The sequence below is a fragment of the Lonchura striata genome, chromosome 6, assembly GCF_046129695.1.
Source record: "Lonchura striata isolate bLonStr1 chromosome 6, bLonStr1.mat, whole genome shotgun sequence".
Classification (NCBI taxonomy): Eukaryota; Metazoa; Chordata; class Aves; order Passeriformes; family Estrildidae; genus Lonchura; species Lonchura striata.
In genome coordinates this window covers 54460607-54483024 of record NC_134608.1, presented here as the reverse complement: position 1 = coordinate 54483024, position 22418 = coordinate 54460607, and the positions used below count along the sequence as shown (strand labels likewise).

Below are 22418 nucleotides of genomic sequence, written 5' to 3'. Positions count from 1 at the left end.
CACAGGTTTAAGCTGCTATTCCTGATGTGTCAGTAGTGATGGAGTGAATGAACCTGCCAAGCACTTTCTGGGTGGGTGCCAGACTTTCGCAGTTGTGGGAAAAGCTTTAATTTCTATTGCCTTTCAACACAACTTGCTGTTGTAGTCCCATTCTGAGAAAGAATAATATAGAACCAGAGATGTGAAATAAAGAGTGAAAATTGGAGGCATGAAACAGCTTTCAGGCAAGAAGAAACTTAGACTATTCACCTCAGGAAAAATAAGTTGGAGAGAATATGATAACATAGAATCATGGAATAGTTTGGTTTGGAAGGGACCTTAAAGATGATTGAAATTAATTATTTTTAAATACGTTTATTGGCTCTCATTATATCATCCTGGATTCCCTAATCTAGAGCAAAACCAGGATGAGCTACCTTTCTGAAAGACCCAAATCTCACACAATCTCCAAGATAAGATAGATGCAATCTGTTACAAAACACCCAGAACCAGCCTCAAAACATCCTCATAAACACCAAAGAGCCTTGGTGTCACGCAACAATAATTTCTCCTACAGCACAATCTAATTTCTTAGCATGAAGAGCACAAGATTTACTGAGCCCTCTACTGTGTTTTGAAACACAACCTGAAGTGGATCCAGCTGTATACAAAGAGTAGAAACCCTGTTACCAAAAAATAAAACTAATAATACAAACAAGAAAAAATCCATCACAATTAAAAAAAAAAAAAAGGAAATAGAAAGGAAGAACAACACTCAAATCTTTCATTATTTTTATTAAAGCTGCAGAGTCATACTACACACAACAAATATTTTATTGATATAATCTAAGTTAATAAAATAGTTGAACAACTCTTTAGATTTATATTTGTATAGAAATGATCTGGGGAACATCTCATCTTGAGACAGCAGTGCCCGAAAACAACTATTCAGCAGGGTTTTTTAAAAGAAGAGTTTGGGACTAGAGGATGCACAGTTCATTCTCAAAGGAAAAAGAAAAAATCCATGCAAAAATAACTCCCACCCAAAGTGTAAGGCCATATGGAATGACCACGTGAGGGATGGCTCTTTCTTTCCAGTATTCCTACTGTGGGAGCTTGTCATCTAAACTCAGTAATGAAAACAAGACAGAAAGAAAACTGAATTGCACAATCCTAGTCTGCAGGTGACAACGTCGTAACATCTCTTTACAAGTCCCTACTCTGTTCCAGTTGGGAGGATGGGTTATGGTGCTGTGTCTGTCCCCAGCTGCCAGCTGATGTCAGTTACTGTCCATGCTATGAACACAAGTCAGTCTAGCTACTATTGCTTTGCTCTCCCTCCTTCACCTGGGTGTACTTTACATTCTACGTAGCACTGCCTGACAAGGGCCAACTGCGTGGCGTTTCCCCCCGCTCCAAAGCCCACAGCCCAAGGGGTGATCTCCTGGCTGGGCCCGGGAGGTGTCTGTCCCAGAGCGCCAGGCACGCTCATGCTAGATCATGCCGTTGATCTTAGTCCACTCGTAGATGTCCTGCTCGCACACGATGTCCGAGTTGATGAGGAGGTACCTGTCCCCCACACAGAAGTGCTTCTGGCAGGCAGCACACTTGAAGCACTCAAGGTGATAGACCTTGTCCTTCACCCTCATGGTCATCTCATAGGCACGGATCCGCTTCTCGCAGGAGGCGCACAGCCCGTCCTGGCCAAAGAGCCTGCAACAACAGCACAGAGGTCAGCACGGCTCCTTGGCTGGCAAAACCCAGTCAAAACCAGAGCACAACACCCTTGATCCATTAGGACCAGTTGAGTTACAGAGAGGTCATGTGGAAAGCTGCCGAGCAGAACTGGAAGCTTTGCAACACCAAAACTTGAAACAGGAGATCCAAGATCTTCACCTTGGATAAAATCACAGAATGGGTTAGGCTGGAAGGAAATTTAAAGTCCATCCTGTACCAACCCCTGCCATGGCATCCTGTCCCTGCCATGGGCAGGGACACCTTCCACTAGTGCAGATTGCTCCAAGCCCCATCCAACCCGGCCTTGGACATTTCCAAGGATGGGGCAGCCACAGCTTCTCTGGGCAACTTATGCCAGGGCCTCCCCACCCTCCCAGGGAAGAATTTCTTCCTTAATATCCAAACTAAATCTAGTCAAATCTATCAATATAATATTGGCTTCTCTGATCAATTGCCTTATCCTGAATTGAAGGAGCAAATGTTGTCCAGAGTACTGCATGAAGTTGTGCCATATTAACACTTCCACTTCTGTGATCAACAGAAATTACCTTTTGCTAATAATTTTTGCCTTTCTTAAACTGTTACTCTGTAATTTACGGAAAGGAGTTGGGAGAAGCCATGGTCTAAGGCTCTCCTGCCTTTTGTCTGTGCCTTCACCTTGGAAATTCTTTCAAGCACTTCTATATCCATAAAGGCACACCTGATCCATGGAGTCTCTCCTGATGGGTTTCAGAAGGACACTTCTAAGACCTCCTGGATGTTTGTGAGACAGTTTTATGCTGTGAACTGCTCTTTAATCCACGTGGAGAGACCCTGCTGAGGTCCTCATGATATTATCTATAAAAAGGAGCCTTTAATTAATGCCATACAGAGTTTATTAAGTCAAATCAGTAATAAAGAAGCATGAATATATTGATTTTTTTTAAGGGATGAATGCTACAGGTGATGTATTCATTGAGTTTGACTTCCAAACTTCCATACTAAATCTGGAAAAAGTTTTTCCACCTCCTACACATTTCCTGCATGTACTGTGCCTGATTTAAATAATCTTTTGGAAGAAAGGATGTGTGGTAAATTAAGAAACCTTTGAGAAAGAATGTAATTCCTTTTGTCTACCAGGAGATGTCAGTGTTTACTTCTGCCCAGTGAAAGTAACGCTAAGGTTACAAAAAGGTTGCCAAATTTTTCATTAATGAGGGAAGATATCTATTGCATTATTAAATAAATAAAAACGTTGTATTTCGCTGCAAGAAAATGGATTAATTGTATTGCCATACTTCCTGTTGCTTCCATTTTAAGTTGAAAAGTATCTGGGAAGTGTAATTAACACTGGATCACTGCTGGATTTACAAGTGGTCCCATTAGCAGAATTCAGTCCTTAATTTCTGCTCAGCAAAATTCCATCAGCAAAGCCCAGGGACAGCATAATTAGGAAGTCCACTGAGATTTTGGGTTTGTTTTTATTGGCAGGTAAATTAGCCTTCAGTAAAAAAGCTGGAAAAATACCAAATATCATTATTCTGTTCCACAAACCTCCTGACACGTTAGGGATCCATTAGAAGAAATGGAACACAATGAGCACAGCAAAGATCAATACATTTTAATTGAGAATGTAAAGATCCTTTGTTATCAATTTTTGTGAAATATCTTAGTCTCCACTTAATCCTTAACTTAGAATTTTTTTGCAAAACAGGCAGGCAAGGAGTTACTGATGAAAACACCCATAACAAGTGTATTTGTAGGATCTGATTCTGCAAAATTTGAAAAATTTTTGCTTATTCAGTACCAGGCTCAAGAATGCCAAAACCCTAAATGCACTTTCACCTCTTCCCTGGGTTTAAACACCTTTAAGTTCCAAGGCAATTCTGGGAGAAGCAGGAAATTCCTTAAAATCATTTAGGGGTATCAGTTCATTGCCAGCTCAGTGGGAGATTGCTGGAATTCAGCACCTTTTCCCAATTTCTGCTTGCCAGAATGCCACATTGACCCTTCACCTGGAGCTGTGGGGTTAGGTCTGAATGACAGACGCCAACAACTCTGAGTCCTAGGAGTTCTTTCTGTATTCTTTACATTATCAAATAATTCTGGTTCATCCACAATGTGTAGCACTGCTTTTGTTTCCATTAAAAATGCTTCCCCCCACCCCCCCAACCTTTAAAAGATTTAGATATAAACAACTTCAAGTTGTTTATCTAATCAAGGCAGATAATCTCTAGTTTTATCTATAAATTACTGAAGAATCCCAGCAATACTAAAAGCATCTGCATATGAATCCCAAAAATACGAGGATAGGCTGATGGAGTAGGGCTGTGCACTCTGGAGAAGGCTCTGGGGAGATCCTAGAGAGATCCTTCCAGTGCTTAAAGGGGTTCCAGGAGAGCTGGAGATGGACTTTGGGGATGGAGGATGAGACAAAGGGGAATGGCTTTTAAATGACAGATAGTGTATTTAGTTGGGATATTGGGAAGGAATTCTTCCCTGAGGTGAGGCCCTGGCACAGGTTGCCCAAGAAGCTGTGGATGCCCCATCCCTGGAAGGCCAGGGTGGAGGGGAATTGGAGAAACCTGTCCTAGTGGAAGGTGTCTCTGCCCGTGGCAGGGGCTGAAACAAGAGGAGCTGTAAGGTCCCTTTCCAGCTCAAACAATTCAGGCATTCTAGGACAGGAGCCCATACTGCAAACCTGAGCTTGCAGATACTGCCAGGCTTTGAGAGACATTCCAAATGAATTCCTCATTCCCAGCTGTACTCAGCAAACAATGGGAAGGAGGGAGGAAGGATCTGAGGAGTGGGATGCCTACCTGAGATAGTCCCTCCTGCAGAGCTTCCTGCCCAGCTTGTAGTAGAGGCGCCTGCCCACCTCGCCGAGCCGGCAGCCGCACAGGTCACAGCTGAGGCAGTCCTCGTGCCAGTACTGGTCGATGGCCTTCAGGAAATAGCGGTCCCCGATGTTCTGCTGGCAGCCCCCGCATGTCAGCAGCGACGGGGGGATCTGCAGCACCTCATCCACCGGCTCCCTGAGGGAGTGAGACAAGCATTGGATGAAGGGAGCCCACTCCAAGAGCATCCACGCGAGAAGAAGGAAAAGCGAAATAAGTCACAAGCTCAGACAGGTTAGGACAGGGGTGGTGTCCTTGTTTTTGCTTGTTTTCACCAAGACTAAGAAAGGCACCCAAGGGATTTTACACTTTCCGTTGGGAAATGGAAATTTGGAGACTAAGTTTGTCAGTGTCACTTCTCAGAACAGCACGAAATTAATAAACACAACAGCTGATTCTGTTGCCCAACTGGTTTAAGTCTCGCTGCTGATTTTAATAAAGCCAGCATTTTACCTCATGTTGCTGCAGGACTTCTTTTTTCCCTTAGCCAAGGACATGAATCCCCTGGGATGGGTCTGTGCCAACATACTTCAATTATCTGGGATTTACACATCCATGAGTGAAAGAAGACACAAATCTTTATTGTGATATTAGCACTGACTCTTTATGCACCTTATTTTGTTCCTTTTTCTAAAAAGCTTGGAGATCTAGGATAATTCTGGTTAAAGAAGTGAGAATTTTCTTCAAAGCCACTTTCTTAAAGACTTCTGTGTCTTTTGGGGTAATTTCACAACAGCAAAAAAAATTAAAAGAACAGTGCCTGAACTCAGTTTTGTATTGTTTTGGGCTTCACCCAAATGCCAGAAAAGTAAATTTAAAAAATCTACTGGATCCATCCCTTAAGCATTTGCTTAATTTCAAACCTTTAGCTAGTAGAGTGGACCCCAAATTTTTTCATATTATTGGATTAGTGCTCCAGCACAGAGTCCCTGAGCAATTTGCTTCTGTCATTTGTCTGTCCTCCTGTGGGCTGCTGGGGGCAGAGGAGACCTACACTGATGAAGAAGCTCTGCTCCCTGTTTCCAGCAGGCAACAGGAAAAAAATTGTATTACTCCTGCTTATTTACTGGATCAGCAGTTTTCTGGGCAAAAATTACTTTCTTCAGCAGGGAGAAACGACCTCTGGTCAAAAACTTCTCGGCTGAGAAAGTGATCCTGGAGTTTTATTTAGGCAAGCTGAGCTCTGAGATATTATCTGGTTCTATTCTGTCTGGTTTCTCCCTTCTAAGTTTAAACTGCTGTGCCCTGCAAGCTATGTCGTAACACCTCTCTCCTGCCAGCTCACCATCCTGTGAGTTTTCATTAAAATCATGGGGAACTCATTATTAGGCCCTATTTTTTCCCAAATTTATTCTTTTGGGCCACATACTCCCTTTCCTAACACGTGGGCTCCATGCTGAGAACTTCTGAGAGCTTTCCAGTAGAAGGAAGCACACATCATTATCCTTCATTTTCTGTTATCTGAAACTTTGAAGTGTACCCCAAAATGTTTCATCTGAGGGGTGTTTGGGAATCTCAAGCCAGGTTTCACTGAGAGCCCTAAGCTCAGGAACAGCCCAACGGATGTTTATGCAGAACAGCATTCCTGGTTAACTCATTAGGCTTTTGATGTCCATGGATTTCTAAGCCAGCACTTAAGCCACCAGAACACAAGGCAGGTAAATAAATAAGGATTAAAAAAAAAACTTTGTAGATGAAAGCTGGACATCATTAGGAGCTGAGATTAGAGTTTCTTAAAAAACAGCATAAAAGAAAATGTAACATGTAAAACATCATGGAATGAAGTGATGTAATCCCCAAAAGCAGCGGTTCCCATGTGCTCGTTCCGGGCTCCAAGCAATGGCATTTTTAGTATCTGACAGGAAACAAACCACGTATGACTCAATTTACTGAGAGCGATGTTTTAAGCGTTATCTAGAAACGGAGATTTTATAATTTATTTCTTTTTTCTTCTCTCTTACCGCGATCCCGGACAAGCCTCAGTGCAGTAAATTAGCACGTTCAGGGCTGAAGTGGCCCTGGGTCTGTGCCGAGTTACCATCCCTGGGTGTGCAGCAGGGACGGGACAGCGGGAGCACCCCCCGGGAGAAAGCCTGGATCTGGACACGGAAGCCGGTCCCTTCCCTGAGTGGGAAGCCCAGAGAGGGAAATTCTCATCTCCTACATCCCGTCCATCAAGTCTGTCTACATGCTCTTAGCATGCACCCAGCCCCCACCAAAGCTTTCTACGAGCTTTTGGAAGTTGCATTACGAAAACGTGGAAGTTGGGCACCCGCAGCTAACAGCCCTGACCTTTCACTGATCGTCTGCAGCGACTCGGGCAGATCGGGGATGGGGCAGAGAGGGCCCCTCGGGATGGAAAACCTGAAAGCTTGGGAAGCGGGACGCTCCCTCTCTCGCCGAGCATCCCCACCACTCCGCGGTGGGATGAGGGAGTGGGAGATGCCCTGCCCGGGGGGAATTGCGCCTCTCTTCTCCCGGCTGCTCTTCCCTCAACTTGGGAGGCTCTCCGCAAGCTTCCCCACGCCGTCAGCCCTGCGGGGCCGGGGCAGCCCGGTGTCCTGTGCAGGGGAAGGGGGTCGGAGCTGCGGGGGCTGCCGCCGAAGCCCTCCGGGGCTGCCAGGCGCACAATGCCGGCGGCGGCTCCGTCGGGGAGGACGGGTGGCACCGGGAGGCGAGCGGGGACGATGGCGAGCGGGGGACCGGGCAGAAGAAGCGCGCACTTACTCGGAAGGATCGAGGCTTTTCCTCTCGATGGCCGATGACATTGGCAGGGCCGGTTCCTTTGTGGCGTGCCGGTGGTGGGCTCTGCCCCCGCCGCCCCCGCAGAGGCTGTCTGCTCGCGGAGCCTTGTCGCCAGCCGCGCTGCCCCGCCGCCCCGCGATGACATTCACAGGATTTCCTCCTGCAGCACCGAGACAGAGAGAGACACACAGGGGCTGGGGCTGCGCTCCGGCCCCGCACAGCCCCCCCCACCCCGGCCCCGCACGTCCCACCCCGGCGCTGACCTCCCATCCCCGCCGCGCTCCCCCCGCGCCCCGGCCGGCGGGGCCGCTCCCGCGGCGGGCGGGGGGCGGCGGCCGCGGCCGCCACCGCGGCTCCGCGCCCGGCGCTCAGCGGCTCCGCGCGGGCAGCTCCGCACACGCTCCGCGCCCGGGCGGCAGCGCTGCGAGCGGCGGCAGCCGCATCCCCTGGATTATTATTACTCCGTGGCTCAGCCCCGGCTCTCTGGTTTCATTTCCTTTTTCCTGATCACGATTCAAATACAATAGAAGGAAATCACACTTAAAGAGACAGCTGCCCGTTTCTTAACTGCACTCCTGGGGATTCGGCAATACAAACAGCAGCATCACGACTCGCTGGGTTCCTTAAAGAGACAGAGCGGGGCTCCCCAGAGTCAGGGCTGGGGGCTGCCGGGGCGTTCTCACGTTATTATTATTCCCTTACTAACGCTGTCTCTGTGCGCAGGCAGGTGGGCGACCTGAGAATGATCCCAAGAGCTGGAATAAAATAAGCGCCTGGTTCCGGATTGTGCCGCCTTCTCAGCTGCACCCAGGAGCGGCACTCGCCATCCCTCTCCTCGTCCTCTCCCTCTCTGACACGAACATGCACATGCCCACACGCACCCATGGGTTCGCGGGGCTCTTGGAGAGCCACAGGTAAAGATCCCGAACATGATTTGTCCACCCAGAGTTCAAACTGGTCAGCTCAGTTGTGTCTCATTTACAGACCGAGTGAACATTTGCTTCCAGACACCCCCGGATTCTTGGCAAGCTCTGTAACAAATTTACACCCGGGCACCGTGTGATGCTAATGAGCTATGAAAGCCGGCGAATACCAAGTATCGATCTGTAATTAATCCAAGACACGCCAAAGATGGGGAAAGTCTTGCCTGGATATTTCTATTTTTCCTCCCACCCTTGCTCCTCTCCATCAGCACAGCACATCCCGGAAAGGACTGATTTACAGCGCCGGAGTGAAAACTATTGCAGCAATCCGAGCCTTTGCCAGGCTCTGTGGCATTAGACGATGGCCCTTGCTGGAGGCAGAGTTCTGGATGGGATGAACAGCTTGCCCTGTTAATTCCTTTTAAAAAAGTAAAGAAATATCTGTAATAAAGCCCCGGAGAGTAGTGGTAGCAGCAATATTTCGCTTCTATATTAATTCCCACAAGAAAAATGTATTTTATGTCTATTTTTATGACTACATTCTCCTTTTTTTTCCCCGCTTTTTGGCAGCTGGGGATATAATATCTGCAATACATTAATGAGCCTGATCCAAATATTAGTAATGTCAGCAGAAAGACTGTTATTCTTTCAAGGGACTTTGAACCCAGCTCTTGAAATACTTTAGAGCTATCACTGCTTACTAGAACATATCTTTCTTATTCTTTAAACGCATTATCTCCAATGCATTTCAAGCTATTACAACAGGACAGTCAGTCTCATTTCTGTTGTAGGAAAAGGCTCTTTTGTTAGGTTTTCACAGACAGGACTAAATTATATGATGACTATTTAATTTCTTGCATGTTTACCCTGTGATCAGCAAAGTAAAATAAATGTAAATCTTGCCAGAAGACTGAATAGATAAACTATTGTAAGACTTCATGAGAAAAAAAAAATTCTGCCAGAAACTTCACTTGGCTATAAAAAGAACCAAAAATTTAATTAAAGGCAACTCAAAACCATGCAGGACATCAAACATGTTTAAAAAAACCCCAAGACATTTCTATGAGCTTGGCTTCTCCAGTGTCTAAAGTTTTAATAAAATATAAACTCTTAAAACATAGAATGCAAAATTTCCCTGATGATTGGGGTACTCATATTCTGATAAACTGCTCGTGGAATAATGTGAGCAATTCCATAATGCCAGTAAATGTTCTGAGCTCAGAAGTTGTGCACGCACTGCAGACGTGCTGGCCTGCTGCCCCTCTTCTATTTATTTTCCCAAAATTCACAGGAAATTAATTTATTTAAGACCTCTATGCCTTTGTGTATCTAAAAGAGTTCAAAAGTTTTGGTGAGGGACAAAAGCATCAACATTGGCACATAAGGAATTACTTAATTCCCTAGAAAAACAACATCAAAATGAGGATTTACAATACATGGTGGCCAGCGATTATTGAGAAAAAATAATTTTTAAGGTTTCACAATTCCTTGCTTTGCTCAGACCACCTCAGGTCTGCCAGATAATGAGATATTTCTCATATTCATAGTTGAGCATGTGCACTGATGGACAGACCAGGAACATTCTCTGCATTGCCAGATCAGTCCCTTCACTGCAGAAAAGCTTTTCTGCATAAAAACAGTGGAATAATGTGCAATATTGAAGCTGAAGAGGACAATTTGTATGTGTTTGACTTTTTCAGTCAGATCAAGAACAAACTTTCCCAGATGAAGTCAGATCTTTAAGCACAGAACTCGTGATAGTGCTGGGATCACTCCATAGGCCTGCAAGTACCATCTGTCTCCTCATCTAAAGTAATTGTAATTAAAACTGAGATTATTTCTTGTTTTTTCTCGATCCTGTGAAAGAGAGATGCCAAGCAAAGTCATACGCAAAGGAAAGTGAAGAAAAAGCTGGATTTGCAGCAAAAAGCTCAGCAAGAAGGTCCTCAGAATGCTGACCAAGAACTGCGTCTTCAAATACATCTGAGGAACAAAGCCATACACCTCTTTGGGAAAATTCCATTTTCATTTATTTGGTTTACATATAATAAGCTCTTGCTCTGGACAGTGACATTTGGCCTTTCCAGCTGAGGACTTTTTGTCCCAGCAGAACAGATGACCAGCAATCAAGAAGGACTTCTTTTTCTTCACTTTGAGCAAGTCCCTTAATACCATTTTGCCTCAATTTTCCCATCTGCAAATGTTTACTTTCCTCAGCAGAATTGGCTGTTGATTTACTTTTGCCTCCTGCTGAATAACGTTCCCAAAGACAAAGCGTTATTCAGTGCTGGAATTGGTGGTGCCGACATTTCCTGCCCAGGCACAAAAAGACCAGCACTATTTTTAGTGAGGGCTTTTCTTTCCATTGTTTCTTTCTTTGTGAAGCTGCATTTTCCAGTGCTCTTTAGTGTGGCTTTTTGTGTGTGCATGTGTGTTCATTGATTGGAAGTCCCGAGGGATGAGTTTTGGTTTCAATTAACTTTTATTAATAAAGATCACGCTATAGACTAATTATTGGAGCATGGCTGGGGTCAAATCTGCTGTTAGAGACTACATTTAGCATTTGGGGCTTGGAAAAATGTGCCATGAGTAAGTCAGCTGGACTTTTCTGGATGTTTCTCAATAAGAATGTAATGTAAAGCTGCGTCATTTCTGTGAGTGGTGTAATCTAAAGGAATAGTTCAATGTGTCTGTTTCCAAAGAAACATCCTCTCTTGCACTCAGGGAGTATTTTCAGCTTGGTTTTGGAAGGCCAAAATATCATCACCACTCATCCTCAGGTTGTTCCTACCTTTATTCCTTTGGTATATCCCAGCTTTATCCCCCTCTATAGCTTATGGATACTATTGAGCTATTTCAGGTCACCCTCATTTAGAAAAGTCTGTATTCAGTAAGATTAACTTTGCTGCCCTCAATAGCCAGTAATGCTGGTTGCCTAAAAATGCAGTTTATGAAGATTGAAGTCTCTGCATAGATGGAAGAATTAAATCTTGGTGATGGTGGCCTAGATTTTCTGTTAATGCTTCTGTGGAAGGGAAAAGTCAAGACCATGACTAAAGGTGAACAATTAACAGGAAAGGTGGCATAAAGGAATCAGGATTTCTGTAATTTGGGCTGTCTGCTGCTGCTGAGCCACAATTTGGTGATAGAATCACTGCTCCACTCCAATCCACCTATTTGCAAGACTCCTCCTCTTTCCCACCACACACTGGACTGAAGCCTTGACCTGCCAGCCCCTGAGATGAGGCTCTGAAGTAATGGAATTTTGGGTTGGTTTGGGTTTTTTGAGCCTAAATTTGACACCACAGAAGGAGAACCTTGATCTCTCTTAAAGAACACAGAATATTTGGGGAGGAATTTGGAGGCTGGAACTGGGGGATCTCTAAGGTCCCTTCCAAGCCAAACTGTTCTGTGATTCCATGATTCTGTATAAACCAGCTGCTGCCAATGAGGTGGGATTGTGCCACTGGAGAACCAATGCTATCAATATATGATGAGTATAATGAGTATCAATAGTTACTCATTTCACCACAATGTCATATTAATGGCATGAAGGGCACCACATAATTCAAAGACAAAAAAAAAAAAATTATTCCCTTTTCATGAATCTGGAAATTTTGTTTCAGCCAGTAAGTTCTGTTCTAGTCGGTGTGCTCTCCACAAGTGCTGTTTTGATTTTGTTGTTTTTTTTTTTTATATAAATCCCTCCTCATCATTCTTCTAATTAACACATTTTCTAACCTCCCTGAGGACAGAGGTGGATAGAGAGGATAAGGAGCTGTCACTGAGTGATGACCACATGACTGACTTGATTATACTTTGGAGGCTTTTGGTGAAGTGTGACTCAGAGAACTTACAGACTTCTGACCAAGGACACACTTCTCTTTTTGGGGCTCAACCCTTCCTTTGAACTGGAAGAAAACAAACCAGAACAATAAAAACCACACTCAGGGTGAGGTTTGCCCTGGGACTGTGAGGTCCAGACATTAGATAAGGATCCTGGTGCACACAGAGGCCTGGGCAGTTACAAAGTTTTGTTTTGTTTTGCTTTGCTTTGTCTTATTTTCTCCCACAAGCAGCAAAGATGAGAGAAATAAAACCACCCACCCCAGCAACTATGGTTATAGCCCAGAGAAATCTTCAACTACAGATCACATCAGGGATGATGAAAAGTTAGTTACAGGCAGTCAGATGAAGGGATATTTCACTGCAAAAATGTGAAAGGTCCCCCTCCCCATTTCCTCCCTCTTCTTTTATTGATTTCTCTTGCTGCCTTGCACGCAAGCCAGATCCAATTACTCTGTCATGGTTTTCATAAGGCTACAGCTCTACAGTACAGTCCTTTCAAGTAATTCCCTCTTTTTCCATGGCAAATACTCTTTCCTATGCTGATGCATGGGAATGACCCCAGTAGGGCACTGGGGAGAGTTTTGACTTTGGCATTAAACTTCTCATCCCAACCCATTCATGTCAAGGGAGAGACCCACAAATACTTCCAGTTTAGAAAATAAACGGTGACTTGGGAATGCAATTCCCTCAGGGAAAATTTCAGAGGGAGTCATAGACAACCAGAGACTGTAGCTCAAGCACTCCTGTGTATATATAGACACAGATATGTGGATATATTTATATATTTATGGGGTTGGGGTTTTTTTACGCATTTCTATGTAGTATGTATATAATTACGCATTTGTGAGCACAGAGACACTTGCAGACTTGCAGGTCTTCATCTTGGGCTCCTTTCCAAGATGTTTCCCAAGTAAATGCATTTTTCCAGATTACAGGCTCTAGTCAACACACTCCTTCATGTTACCACCAGGTAGATTCAATAACCTTGGCACAAACCAGCAATATTGCCAGGAAATCTGACATCATTCCAGGAAGCCATCTATCTTCTCGTTCCCCCGTGGAAAGCTGTTATTTCTGCTCTTAATTCCTTCTAAAGTTGAACATGCAATAAAGCAATATTCCCTAATTAAATATATTAGGAGGTGGATTTAATGAGGAAGTCTGGTGTCACCTAGTTCACATGGGCCAGGGAAACAGCGAGAGCTACTGAGTGGCTGCCCCATCCCATTGGAAAAGCAAATCCCTAAGAATACATGGCCTGAGGACAGTGGAATTATAGAATCATGGAGTGGTTTGGTTTGGAAGGGACCTCAAAGGCCCATCTCGTTCCAGCTCCCCTGCTGTGCACAATAAGGTGCTGACACTTCATGTGCAAGCACTGTGGACCTTTGGAGAAAAACCAGCCAGAAGAAAAACAAACAGCTCGTTTCACTATTCTTCCAGCAGCCCCAATTAAAGCTGCAGCGCAGAGGAGCCATGCTCACCTCAGCTTGCAATATCAGCGCTCGCTTTCCCATGTTCCCTGTGGAAATTCATCCAATACGTCTCACGCTCTGAGTCTGCCCAAGTTTCATCCACAGACCTGTGTGCTGGACCACTTCACATCCCTTAATTCCCTTCCTTCACTGGCCTACCTTCTGCTGATGAAATTTCATCTCTTGGGAATGCCTGATGCATCCTTTAAATTCCTTCTAATTTTTTTCCTACCTAACAAGGCTCTGTCCCAAGCATACTAGCCACCTAATTACTAACCTTGACCTTGGGGGAAAAAAAAAAAAAGCAGTATAGTACATTTAATAACAACCCCAGTGAGCTGAGACAGCTTTACAATTATGTTGCATAATGTAGTCATGAGGAGAGGGTTACCAGGGAGATAATGGTAAACATCAGCCTTAATTCTGTCTGAAAAATAATTGGAGTGGTCTCCCTTTGTGGCTGGGGGAAAGGAGAAAATTGGATGGGTACATTTCCAGTTACTGCAGATGTTAGTGGAACATGCTGCACTCCACCACTGAGGGAATTATTAGCTGCCTCTGGATGCCATGAGTTGTCTGGCTCCCTCCCCACACACACAAGTCTGTGAAGAAGTGTCATTTCAAGGAGAAAAGAGCATTGGTTCCAGCACAACTGGGGTCTCCCCATGCTGTTGCTGCATCTCTTCACAGTGACCCTATCCCAATCATGTTCGTTGGAGTGTTCATCAATCCTGACACATTTTTTTTAAATAGACAGTCTCTGTGAAGTCCTCTTGCTGTGAAATCCTCACACCTCTTCTCTCTGCACCAGACACCTCAGGAACCCTGGGCCCCTGGCTCCAGTCACCTCTGGAGCACCTGCACAGCTGCCAGCAGTGCCATGTCCCTGCTCTGGCAGGACGTGGGGAGGGCAGGGGTGTGCCAAAGCAGGAGAGATGGGATGATGAGTGGTGTGCTGGCAGAGCATCCTGTCCTGCCCCACCCCATCTGGCCACCACCATCCACCCACTGCTGAGCTTTCTTCTCTCATGTATGGACCAGGTGACACTGGGCCACTCCCAGGTGGGAATAAGCCCAGAAGAAGAAAAATATCAGCTTTGGAGTGCAGCCTTCCCTGGAGCTCTCCTTTCTGATTTCTTAGTCCCTCTGGGGACCTTTTCACAGATGTCCCCACCCAGAAATCATCAGGAACAACTACAAAGCCTTGGGAAGACTGGACATGCTTCCCTGCATTTTCTGTCTGAGCCAGACCCTGCACCAGGTGCCTCTCACCCTGCCTGTGCTACAGCTCTCTCCCAGATATTTTAGGCAGCAAGTCCATCAGCCTTTATTTATACTTAGAGCAGGCATTTAATTCCAAAACCACAGGGGCTGAGTGCTCTCAGATTAATTTGTGGTTTCAATTCTCCTTTGACTGAACTGTAGAATCACCTAAGCACAGTGACAGGTAGGTGCAGCAGCTCCTATCACACACTCCTTATCATCCAGCCTTCCAGCGATGTCTAAAGGTGGAATTATTCAGCATCCCCTATTAATATTTAAGTGAAGGTAGTGTTACACAGCTGCCTGTGTTTTTCAGCTCCTGTCAGCTCTGGTGCTGCTTTGCAGTGGATTTGGAGGAGCAGGGGCTGTCATAGGAGGTCCTGGCTGCTGGATCCCAGCAGTGCAGCGGGCAGCACTGGGAGCTCTGGGGTATGGAGCGAGAGAATCAGGACGGGTGGGCAAACCCATGGTGGGCAAATGGGTTCCAGTGCTTGCGGCTCTCACACCTCCCACCTTCTGTGGTGTGAACGCGATGGTCTTTAATGTCCCTCCCAATCCAAACCATTCTATGATTCTCTGGAGCTCGAAGACAGAGACAGCTCATTTTGGCAGAGCAGCCAGGCCAACCTTTCCTGATTGCACTTGAGCAATGTGTTCCCTGCTGGAGCTTTCCAGCAGCACAACCAAGCTCGGCTCTGCTGGCTGCAAGACCCCAGCCCTGCCGGGCTCGGAGCGCATCCAGCGCTGCTGCGCTCCCCCCTCGGCTCCTCGGCAGATCTCTCTTGATGTCAAGCCACACTTGTTGGCACAAACACATCCTTTAGGGCTGCTTTCTACTACCCAATTAGAAGGCTGTCAGCAGCACGGCCATCACTCCTCCTGCAGCTTCTGACAAGCCTGGACACTGCTATGCTGCTGCTGAAGATTAAAGGAGTCTGTCCTTTGTGTTACCCAGAGGCTGTGTGCTGGCCAGAAACTAATTCCCCTTGCCAATAGATGTGCATGTGGAACAGCTAATGGGCTCTGCAAGCCTGTCTCCTTTCCCTGGGAAGAGGAACACATGCACTAAAAACCTGAGTTGTTTAAAACCCATTTCCCCCACCAAGCCAAGAGCGAGTTGCCATTCCTGAGAGCTGGGGACTCGTGGGGGTGGAGGTGTTCTCAGTAGTTACAACAGTTCAGGAATTCTCAATTCTTTTTAATGATTCATTTAGTGGCTTCACACATCCTCTGAGACTGAGGAATGAGTGGGTGATGCTCTCACCTCCAGACTGCTGGCTCAGAGATGCTCTGGGCTCTTTGGTGTGAAATGGGTTGAGTGACAATCCCGTACATTAACTTTACCACCCAACATAAAGATTACTGGGTAGTACAAAAGAAATGTTGCTTTAATCTGCAGCAGCACAGAGGAGCTCGGATTTGTCAGGTGCTGGCAGCAGGAGTGATGGTTTGGTGTGGAGCCTGGCCTCAACAGCATCCCAGGCTGCATCTGAGGCTGCACTTGGCCCATTAACTTCCAAATTCTGGCTGCATTACCTGACTGATGGAATATGTAGAGCTGAAACACAACTAAAATAATTGATCACCCTTAAATCCCATCAAACTCCCCAAGAAGTAGAAAAAGCATATACAGAGTACTTGAAGCCCATAAATTCATTTAGCATCAAATAAAGTCCACCTATTTCCACTGGTGCAAAGCTGGAGTAATTCCACTGAAGTATAAGGTCAGTGGAGTTGACTAGCATTAAACTGGCATCATTGAAAATAATTTTTTAGCTATAAAGAATGAAAGATAAATGTTCTTTGAATTCCTGACCCCACTGTGAAAATGAAATACATGATATGGGAACTCTTTGAAACTGATAGAAATGTCTCGGTCTCAGATCTCCCTCCGTTAATCAAAACAAGGCACTGTAATCAGCCCCAATTCTGGGTCTATCTGTAAGGAACAAAGTGAGCTCAGAGAATTAAATCATTTAACACATTATTTCCTTCCTCATTTCAGCGCCGATTGAGCTTCTTGCACAATTTCTGCCCCTCCTGCTGATGCAGGGCAGGACAGTCCCCAGCATCCTGGTTGACTGGAGGGATTTCTGCTTTGAGAACTTCTCCTTCAGACTCAGAGATGTCTTCTTGGCCTTCCCGAGCTCTGATTTCTCATTTCCTTTACTACCTGCTGAGTAGGAAACTTAGGACAGACCTAAATGGGAATATTTGCCTGTGCTATTGCACTGCCCCAGCAAAATCCTGACTGTGCAGCCACAGTTTAGCTCTTGGAATAATTTAGGCTGGAAAAACCCTCTACGACTATTCTCCCAGCACTGCCAAGGCCACCTGTAAACTGTGTCCCCAAGTGCCACATGCACACAGCTTTTAAATCCTTCCAGGGACAGGAACTCCAGCCCTGCCGTGGGCAGCCTGCTCTTGAGCAACTTCTTGAGGAGTTTCTTGCTGCCTTCTTCAGGTGAAACAAAATCCAGTGGTGTCCCCCACAGCAGGGAGGCCAGACCTGACAGGATTTAAGCTTACTCTAAGCTTATAGCTGGGGAAAGGCTGAATAATGATATTTTTTTAAAAAAGATAGCACAAGTAGTATCACCAGACTCTTAGAACAACATTCTCTACGCTGAATTGATAAACCTTGCTTGTTTTTTTTTTTAGATTTTAGATTTGTTCTATAGATTTTCAGTTTCAATTGAAGAAGATTTTTATCAGTTGTTCAGAGAATATTCTAAAGACATTGCTTTCATTTTACATAAGAGGCAATGCAATAATTGCATAACCACTGGCCTGGGCAGGGGAAAAGTATTTTCCAGGTGGGATTAGTGTCCTAATATTGCACTGGCAATACGAAAATAGCATGGTTTGCAATCTCAGCAACATTTTCTGTGTTTTCTTCCCACCACCCTGTGGCTCTTTTAGAATGAAAGACCATTCTTGTAGAAGTAATGGCTATTCAAGTCATTATAGATACATGGAAAAGATATATTTAATTTGAAAGATGGGATTGGCTTTGCTTCCAGAGGGGAGTGTCCACTAAGGTCCTACAGGTGCATTCTGTACTATTGCTTTTCTTTGACGTGTTGGAAGTTTTTATCAGGCTTTGTCCAGTAATTGATTTTTTTCCCCCCACTGTTTCACAGCTGCCTGTGTTCTTGAGAAGTCACCAAAACAATTTCTGGCCAGACACAGGAAAATTTCTCAGGAAAACTTGGGTGGTTGGACTTGATAATCCTAAAGGTTTCTTCCAACCTAGATGATTCTGTGATTTTTATGATTCTAGAGGCACCCACTGTAGCTTTCTAACTATTTCTATTTCCAATAGATTTCCTGTTAGCCCTGCCTACAGGAAATAAGTGTCCAGTAAATAGACACTGCCTCTTAACTAAAGCACTTTGCATTCCACGGCTGGGAACAGGCCATGGTGCTCATTTGACAACTCACTTCCTCCCCAGCGTCGTTTGGGGAAAGTGTCAAGGAGAAAAACTGTCAGGGAGGGAAATAAGAATAAAAGATGGGTGCTGGGCTGGCGGGGTTTCCTGCAGAGCTGCCTGTGCACAGATGGCTTCCTGCGATAGCTCCTCCTGGCCACCACGGTGCCCCCAAAACCTACATGGTCAGCCTGGAGAAGAGAAGGCTCTGGGAACACCTTAGAGCCTCCCAGTGCCTAAAGGGACTCCAGAAATGCTGGACTTTGGACAAGGCCTGGAGGGACAGGACAAGTAGAGTTCGGTGGGATACTGGACAGAAATCCTTCCTTGAGTGGATGCTAAGGCCCTGGAACAGGTTGCCCAGGGAAGGTGTAGATGCCAAGTGGGTGGGCTCAGAAACAAAAATTTGGATGCTTAGATAGCTCATGAGTAAGTTCATATCTTGCGAGTCTTTCCTTTTTAAAGGATTCGTGAGCTTACAGATTTACAGCAATATTGTAGATAAAAGAGAACATCTGACCAAAATCAGAAGCAGCAGTCAGCTGATCTCAAGATATTATTAGAATCCTAGAATGGTTTGGGTTGGAAAGGACCTTCAAGTCCATCTCATCCCAACCCTCTGCTAGGGACAGGGACACCTTCTATAGCCCAGGTTGCTGGTGAACATCTGACAGGACCACTATTTACCAACACTATTTCAGCTCTAATATGTTTGGGGGGCTATGAAATTACTTCCTAGGTCTGTGTGGGCAAAGTTTAGTGCCTAGGCTGGAAAAGTTTAATTGTTCTCTCAGTTACTCCTCTGGTTAACTTGGCCATAGAATTTATCTTGATTTTTCCTTCAGCAAGCACATGTTCCACTAACTTTAGGACAAACACGGTGGTGTGTAATGAAAAGTTTGAAAGCTAATCTAAAACCAGGAAATCAACCTTGATTTTCATGGCGGGGGAAAAAAAGCTGCAGTCTTGCTGGGTATAGCTCCATCAAAGAATCTTGCATTCTTTATGAAAGCCTGATTTTTCTTCATTCCAAAGCTTTACTTTGTGTGAGCATAAGTGATTGCATGATTGATTGAGATATGGTGAGACAGACACACATCTACCAGGGACAACCTCTCCCAGGTTCCTTGGCCAACATTTACCTCAATCACCTTTTGCCTGTACTGGCTCATATCTCGCCCAGCTTACCAAAACCTTGGGGCAGCTGGAATTTTCACTAAGCACACATTTATAATGAATCATAAGACTAGTTTTTTCACTTCCTTTCCCTGAAATTTTTTTAGTTTTCTAACAAGCTGCTGGTTTCCCTTTAATTACACAGACAAACCCCCACCTCCAACATCCACACTGGACTCTTTTACAACCACAATATTTATTGCTAACTGACCCATGGAACTTATTCAGCATATAACCTTTTTTTTTTTTTTCCTTTTTGACCACAATCCATTTCCCCCCACGTGCATGTTTCTCTGGCTCCCTGTATCTCATCCCATCCCATTAGCTCTCAGTGCTGAATAGCCTGTTCCAGGACATCAAACTTTAATTTAAACAGAAGATGATCAATAAGCTTAGCAAATTGCCTATGGCAACATCAGCAGTTTGAATCAAAGGGTTTTATAGGTAATTCAAAAGGCATCCTCACTCACCCCCACCATGTGGTAGGTACCTATTGCTTGCTTTGCTGAGAACATCTCAGTTGGCTGAACATGAGGAAGAAGAGCTTCTCTTCCACAGCTGAGCTGGGAAATGGCTCAGAGCATCCATTCTGGAGGCTTTTGAAAGTTGTGTTTTGAAACCACAAAAGACAGGGCATCTCAGGAGGGGAAATAAAAGCCCAACTCACAAGACTTGTAAAAAAACCCTGACAAATAAGAGCCTAGAATCAATAAGAGCATTAAAGAAACAGAGATGTAAAAGGAAAACACACACACTCATCAGTCCAACTCTCCTCTGTGGTGCTGGGGCTTGGGACCTGAGGGAGGAGAAACCATCATTTAATCTTTCCCTAAAATCTCTGCAGTTTGATTTCCAGACACGTGGGCAGCCTTTGGTCTGACACCTGGAATCACAGAATTAAAGACCATGACCTTAAAGACCATCTCATTCCAACCTCCCTGCCATGGGACACCTTCTACTATTCCAGATTGCTCCAAGTCCTGTCCAACCTGGCCTTGAACACTTCCTAGGATGGGGAAACCACAGCTTCTCTGGGCATCCTGTACCAGGGCCTCACCATCCTCACAGGAGTTTCCTCCTCACCCTCTCTCATTTTAAAACCATTCCCCCTTCTCCCAACACTCCATGACCTTGGAAAACAAAATTATCTTCTTCAGGATCCTTGAAATCTTGTGGTAGGAAAGGGAATTCTTTGGGCAGTGGGTAGCAGCAGCAAATGTGTCTGGCCTGTTTCAGACACACAAACATTATTTAGGAGCACAAGGGGCCCAAAAGGCCCTTGTGAGAGGGGATATAAGGCTCTAAAGGCACTTAGCTCCTAGCTGGCTCGGGGTCGGAAATTACACAATAGATGTTGAAATGTTGGCTTGTTGAAAAGTTGTCATTCGAGTAATGGATGCTTTATTTCCTGTTTTTGCTGAAAGCTAAAGTGAAACATAATTAGCAAGCGAGAAAGCAACCTTGGCAGCCAAACAAAAAAAGCACATTTTGGGCACCCAAGCCAATTAAAATTGTTTATGCAGCTCACGAACAATATTTTCCTCCAAATCATTAAAACAGAGAATTCATCATAACACAGCCAGGCCTGGTGCTCCCAGCCCTGCTCCTTTGCCAGTCTGTCAGCTCCCAAGGATGGACTGAGGGCACATTGTGATGCCCAGGATGCTTTTAGGGATCAAAGAGTGACTGGAAGGGGAATGCTCACCTTCCATTTCTTTTGGGTTTGGGATAATCCTGTGCATAGGAGAACTTTAATTTGCCTTGGAGATTGGAATGCCTATTAATTACAAATTAAAAATCTCTTCTTTCAGCCCTTTTTCTCTCTAAAATCAGAGTTTAAGAACCCCCCAGTATTCTTTCTAGTACTTGAATCCATGCCCTGCTTGATTCTCACGTGGATGCCCAGAGATTGTTTCTTATGATGTAAGGTCTGGCTTCTCTTCTTGCTGAATGAGAAAATAATCCTTTAGGAAAGAAACAGTGGATGGGCAAATATCCCTGCTCTTTAGGATGATATCCATCTGCTCCCCTTGTAACAAATCATTGTACTTTCCATGTGAATTCTCAGCTTTCATTCCTGGATGTGAGGTTATATGACATGAAATATTTTAGTGTGTTTTTATGAATTGGCCCATTTTAATGTTTTCCTTGCTTCTGAAGCAAAATTAAATCTGGTTGTGAACATTATCACCCCCCTTCAGTAAAAATTACACATGTCCTGAAATAAAAAGCAAAAGGGAATGTGTTGATACAGGGGAGGAACAATTTCTCTCACCAAGCAATAAAGATTAAGTGCATACACTCACCAAATTAATGCTGAGTCTCGACATGCCCAAAGTTGTGTTTTTCTGTAAATTTATTTTGCTTGTGACTTTCGTTTTTCTTACTGCCTATTTCTGGCTGTGTTTGGTGCATGTGTGTGTTAATGTTACCGAGCATTGCCTGCTTTGTTCCGAGACTTACAGAAGGAAAAATGGGTTGGGCGTGACATGCTCTGGGAATGCTCTCCAAACAAAGCTCTGGGTGGGTGTTCAGGCTGTTTGGCCTTGCCCTTGGTGCAAAGAGGAGAGCACTTTGTGAGTGGACTCATGGATGGAAGCTGATAGGAGCACAAATCCTGGGCTGGGGCTCTGATCCCCACTGGGCTGGAGGGATAAAAAGGCTCCGTGTTGTTCACAGTGCAGAAGTTCTTGTGCTTAAACACAGGTCATGGCTCGTAGTCCTGGAATGGTTTGGGTTGAAAAGGACCTCAAAACTCATTTTGTCCAACCCCCTGCAATGAGCTGGGACATCTTCAACTAGACCAGGCTGTTCAGAGTCCCATCCAACCTTGCCTTGAGTGTTCCCAGGAATGGGGCATCCACCAACTCTCTGGGCAGTCTGTGCCAGTGCCTCACCACCCTCACAGGGAAAAGTCTATAAATACAGAAATCTGGGTGAGGCGAGGAATTAACCATGTGAGCA

At 45.0% G+C, this 22418-nt stretch overlaps 1 protein-coding gene across 2 annotated transcripts; it reads right to left on the bottom strand.

The window, feature by feature from the left end:
- Nucleotides 1-759: 759 nt before the first annotated feature.
- LMO2 (LIM domain only 2) lies at nucleotides 760-7949 on the bottom strand. Of its 2 annotated transcripts, none has more exons than XM_077784354.1 (4): nucleotides 7906-7949; nucleotides 7320-7497; nucleotides 4515-4730; nucleotides 760-1692 (listed from the first exon to the last, which is right to left on the bottom strand). In XM_077784354.1, the coding sequence occupies exons 1-4, from the start codon at nucleotides 7940-7942 to the stop codon at nucleotides 1473-1475; spliced, it is 651 nt and encodes a 216-aa protein (XP_077640480.1). In that variant the 5' UTR covers nucleotides 7943-7949; the 3' UTR covers nucleotides 760-1472. The 2 variants fall into 2 exon arrangements, with proteins under 2 accessions (XP_077640480.1, XP_021411785.1); XM_021556110.3 differs by lacking the exon at nucleotides 7906-7949 and adding an exon at nucleotides 7601-7666.
- Between the last annotated feature and the right edge of the window lie 14469 nt (nucleotides 7950-22418).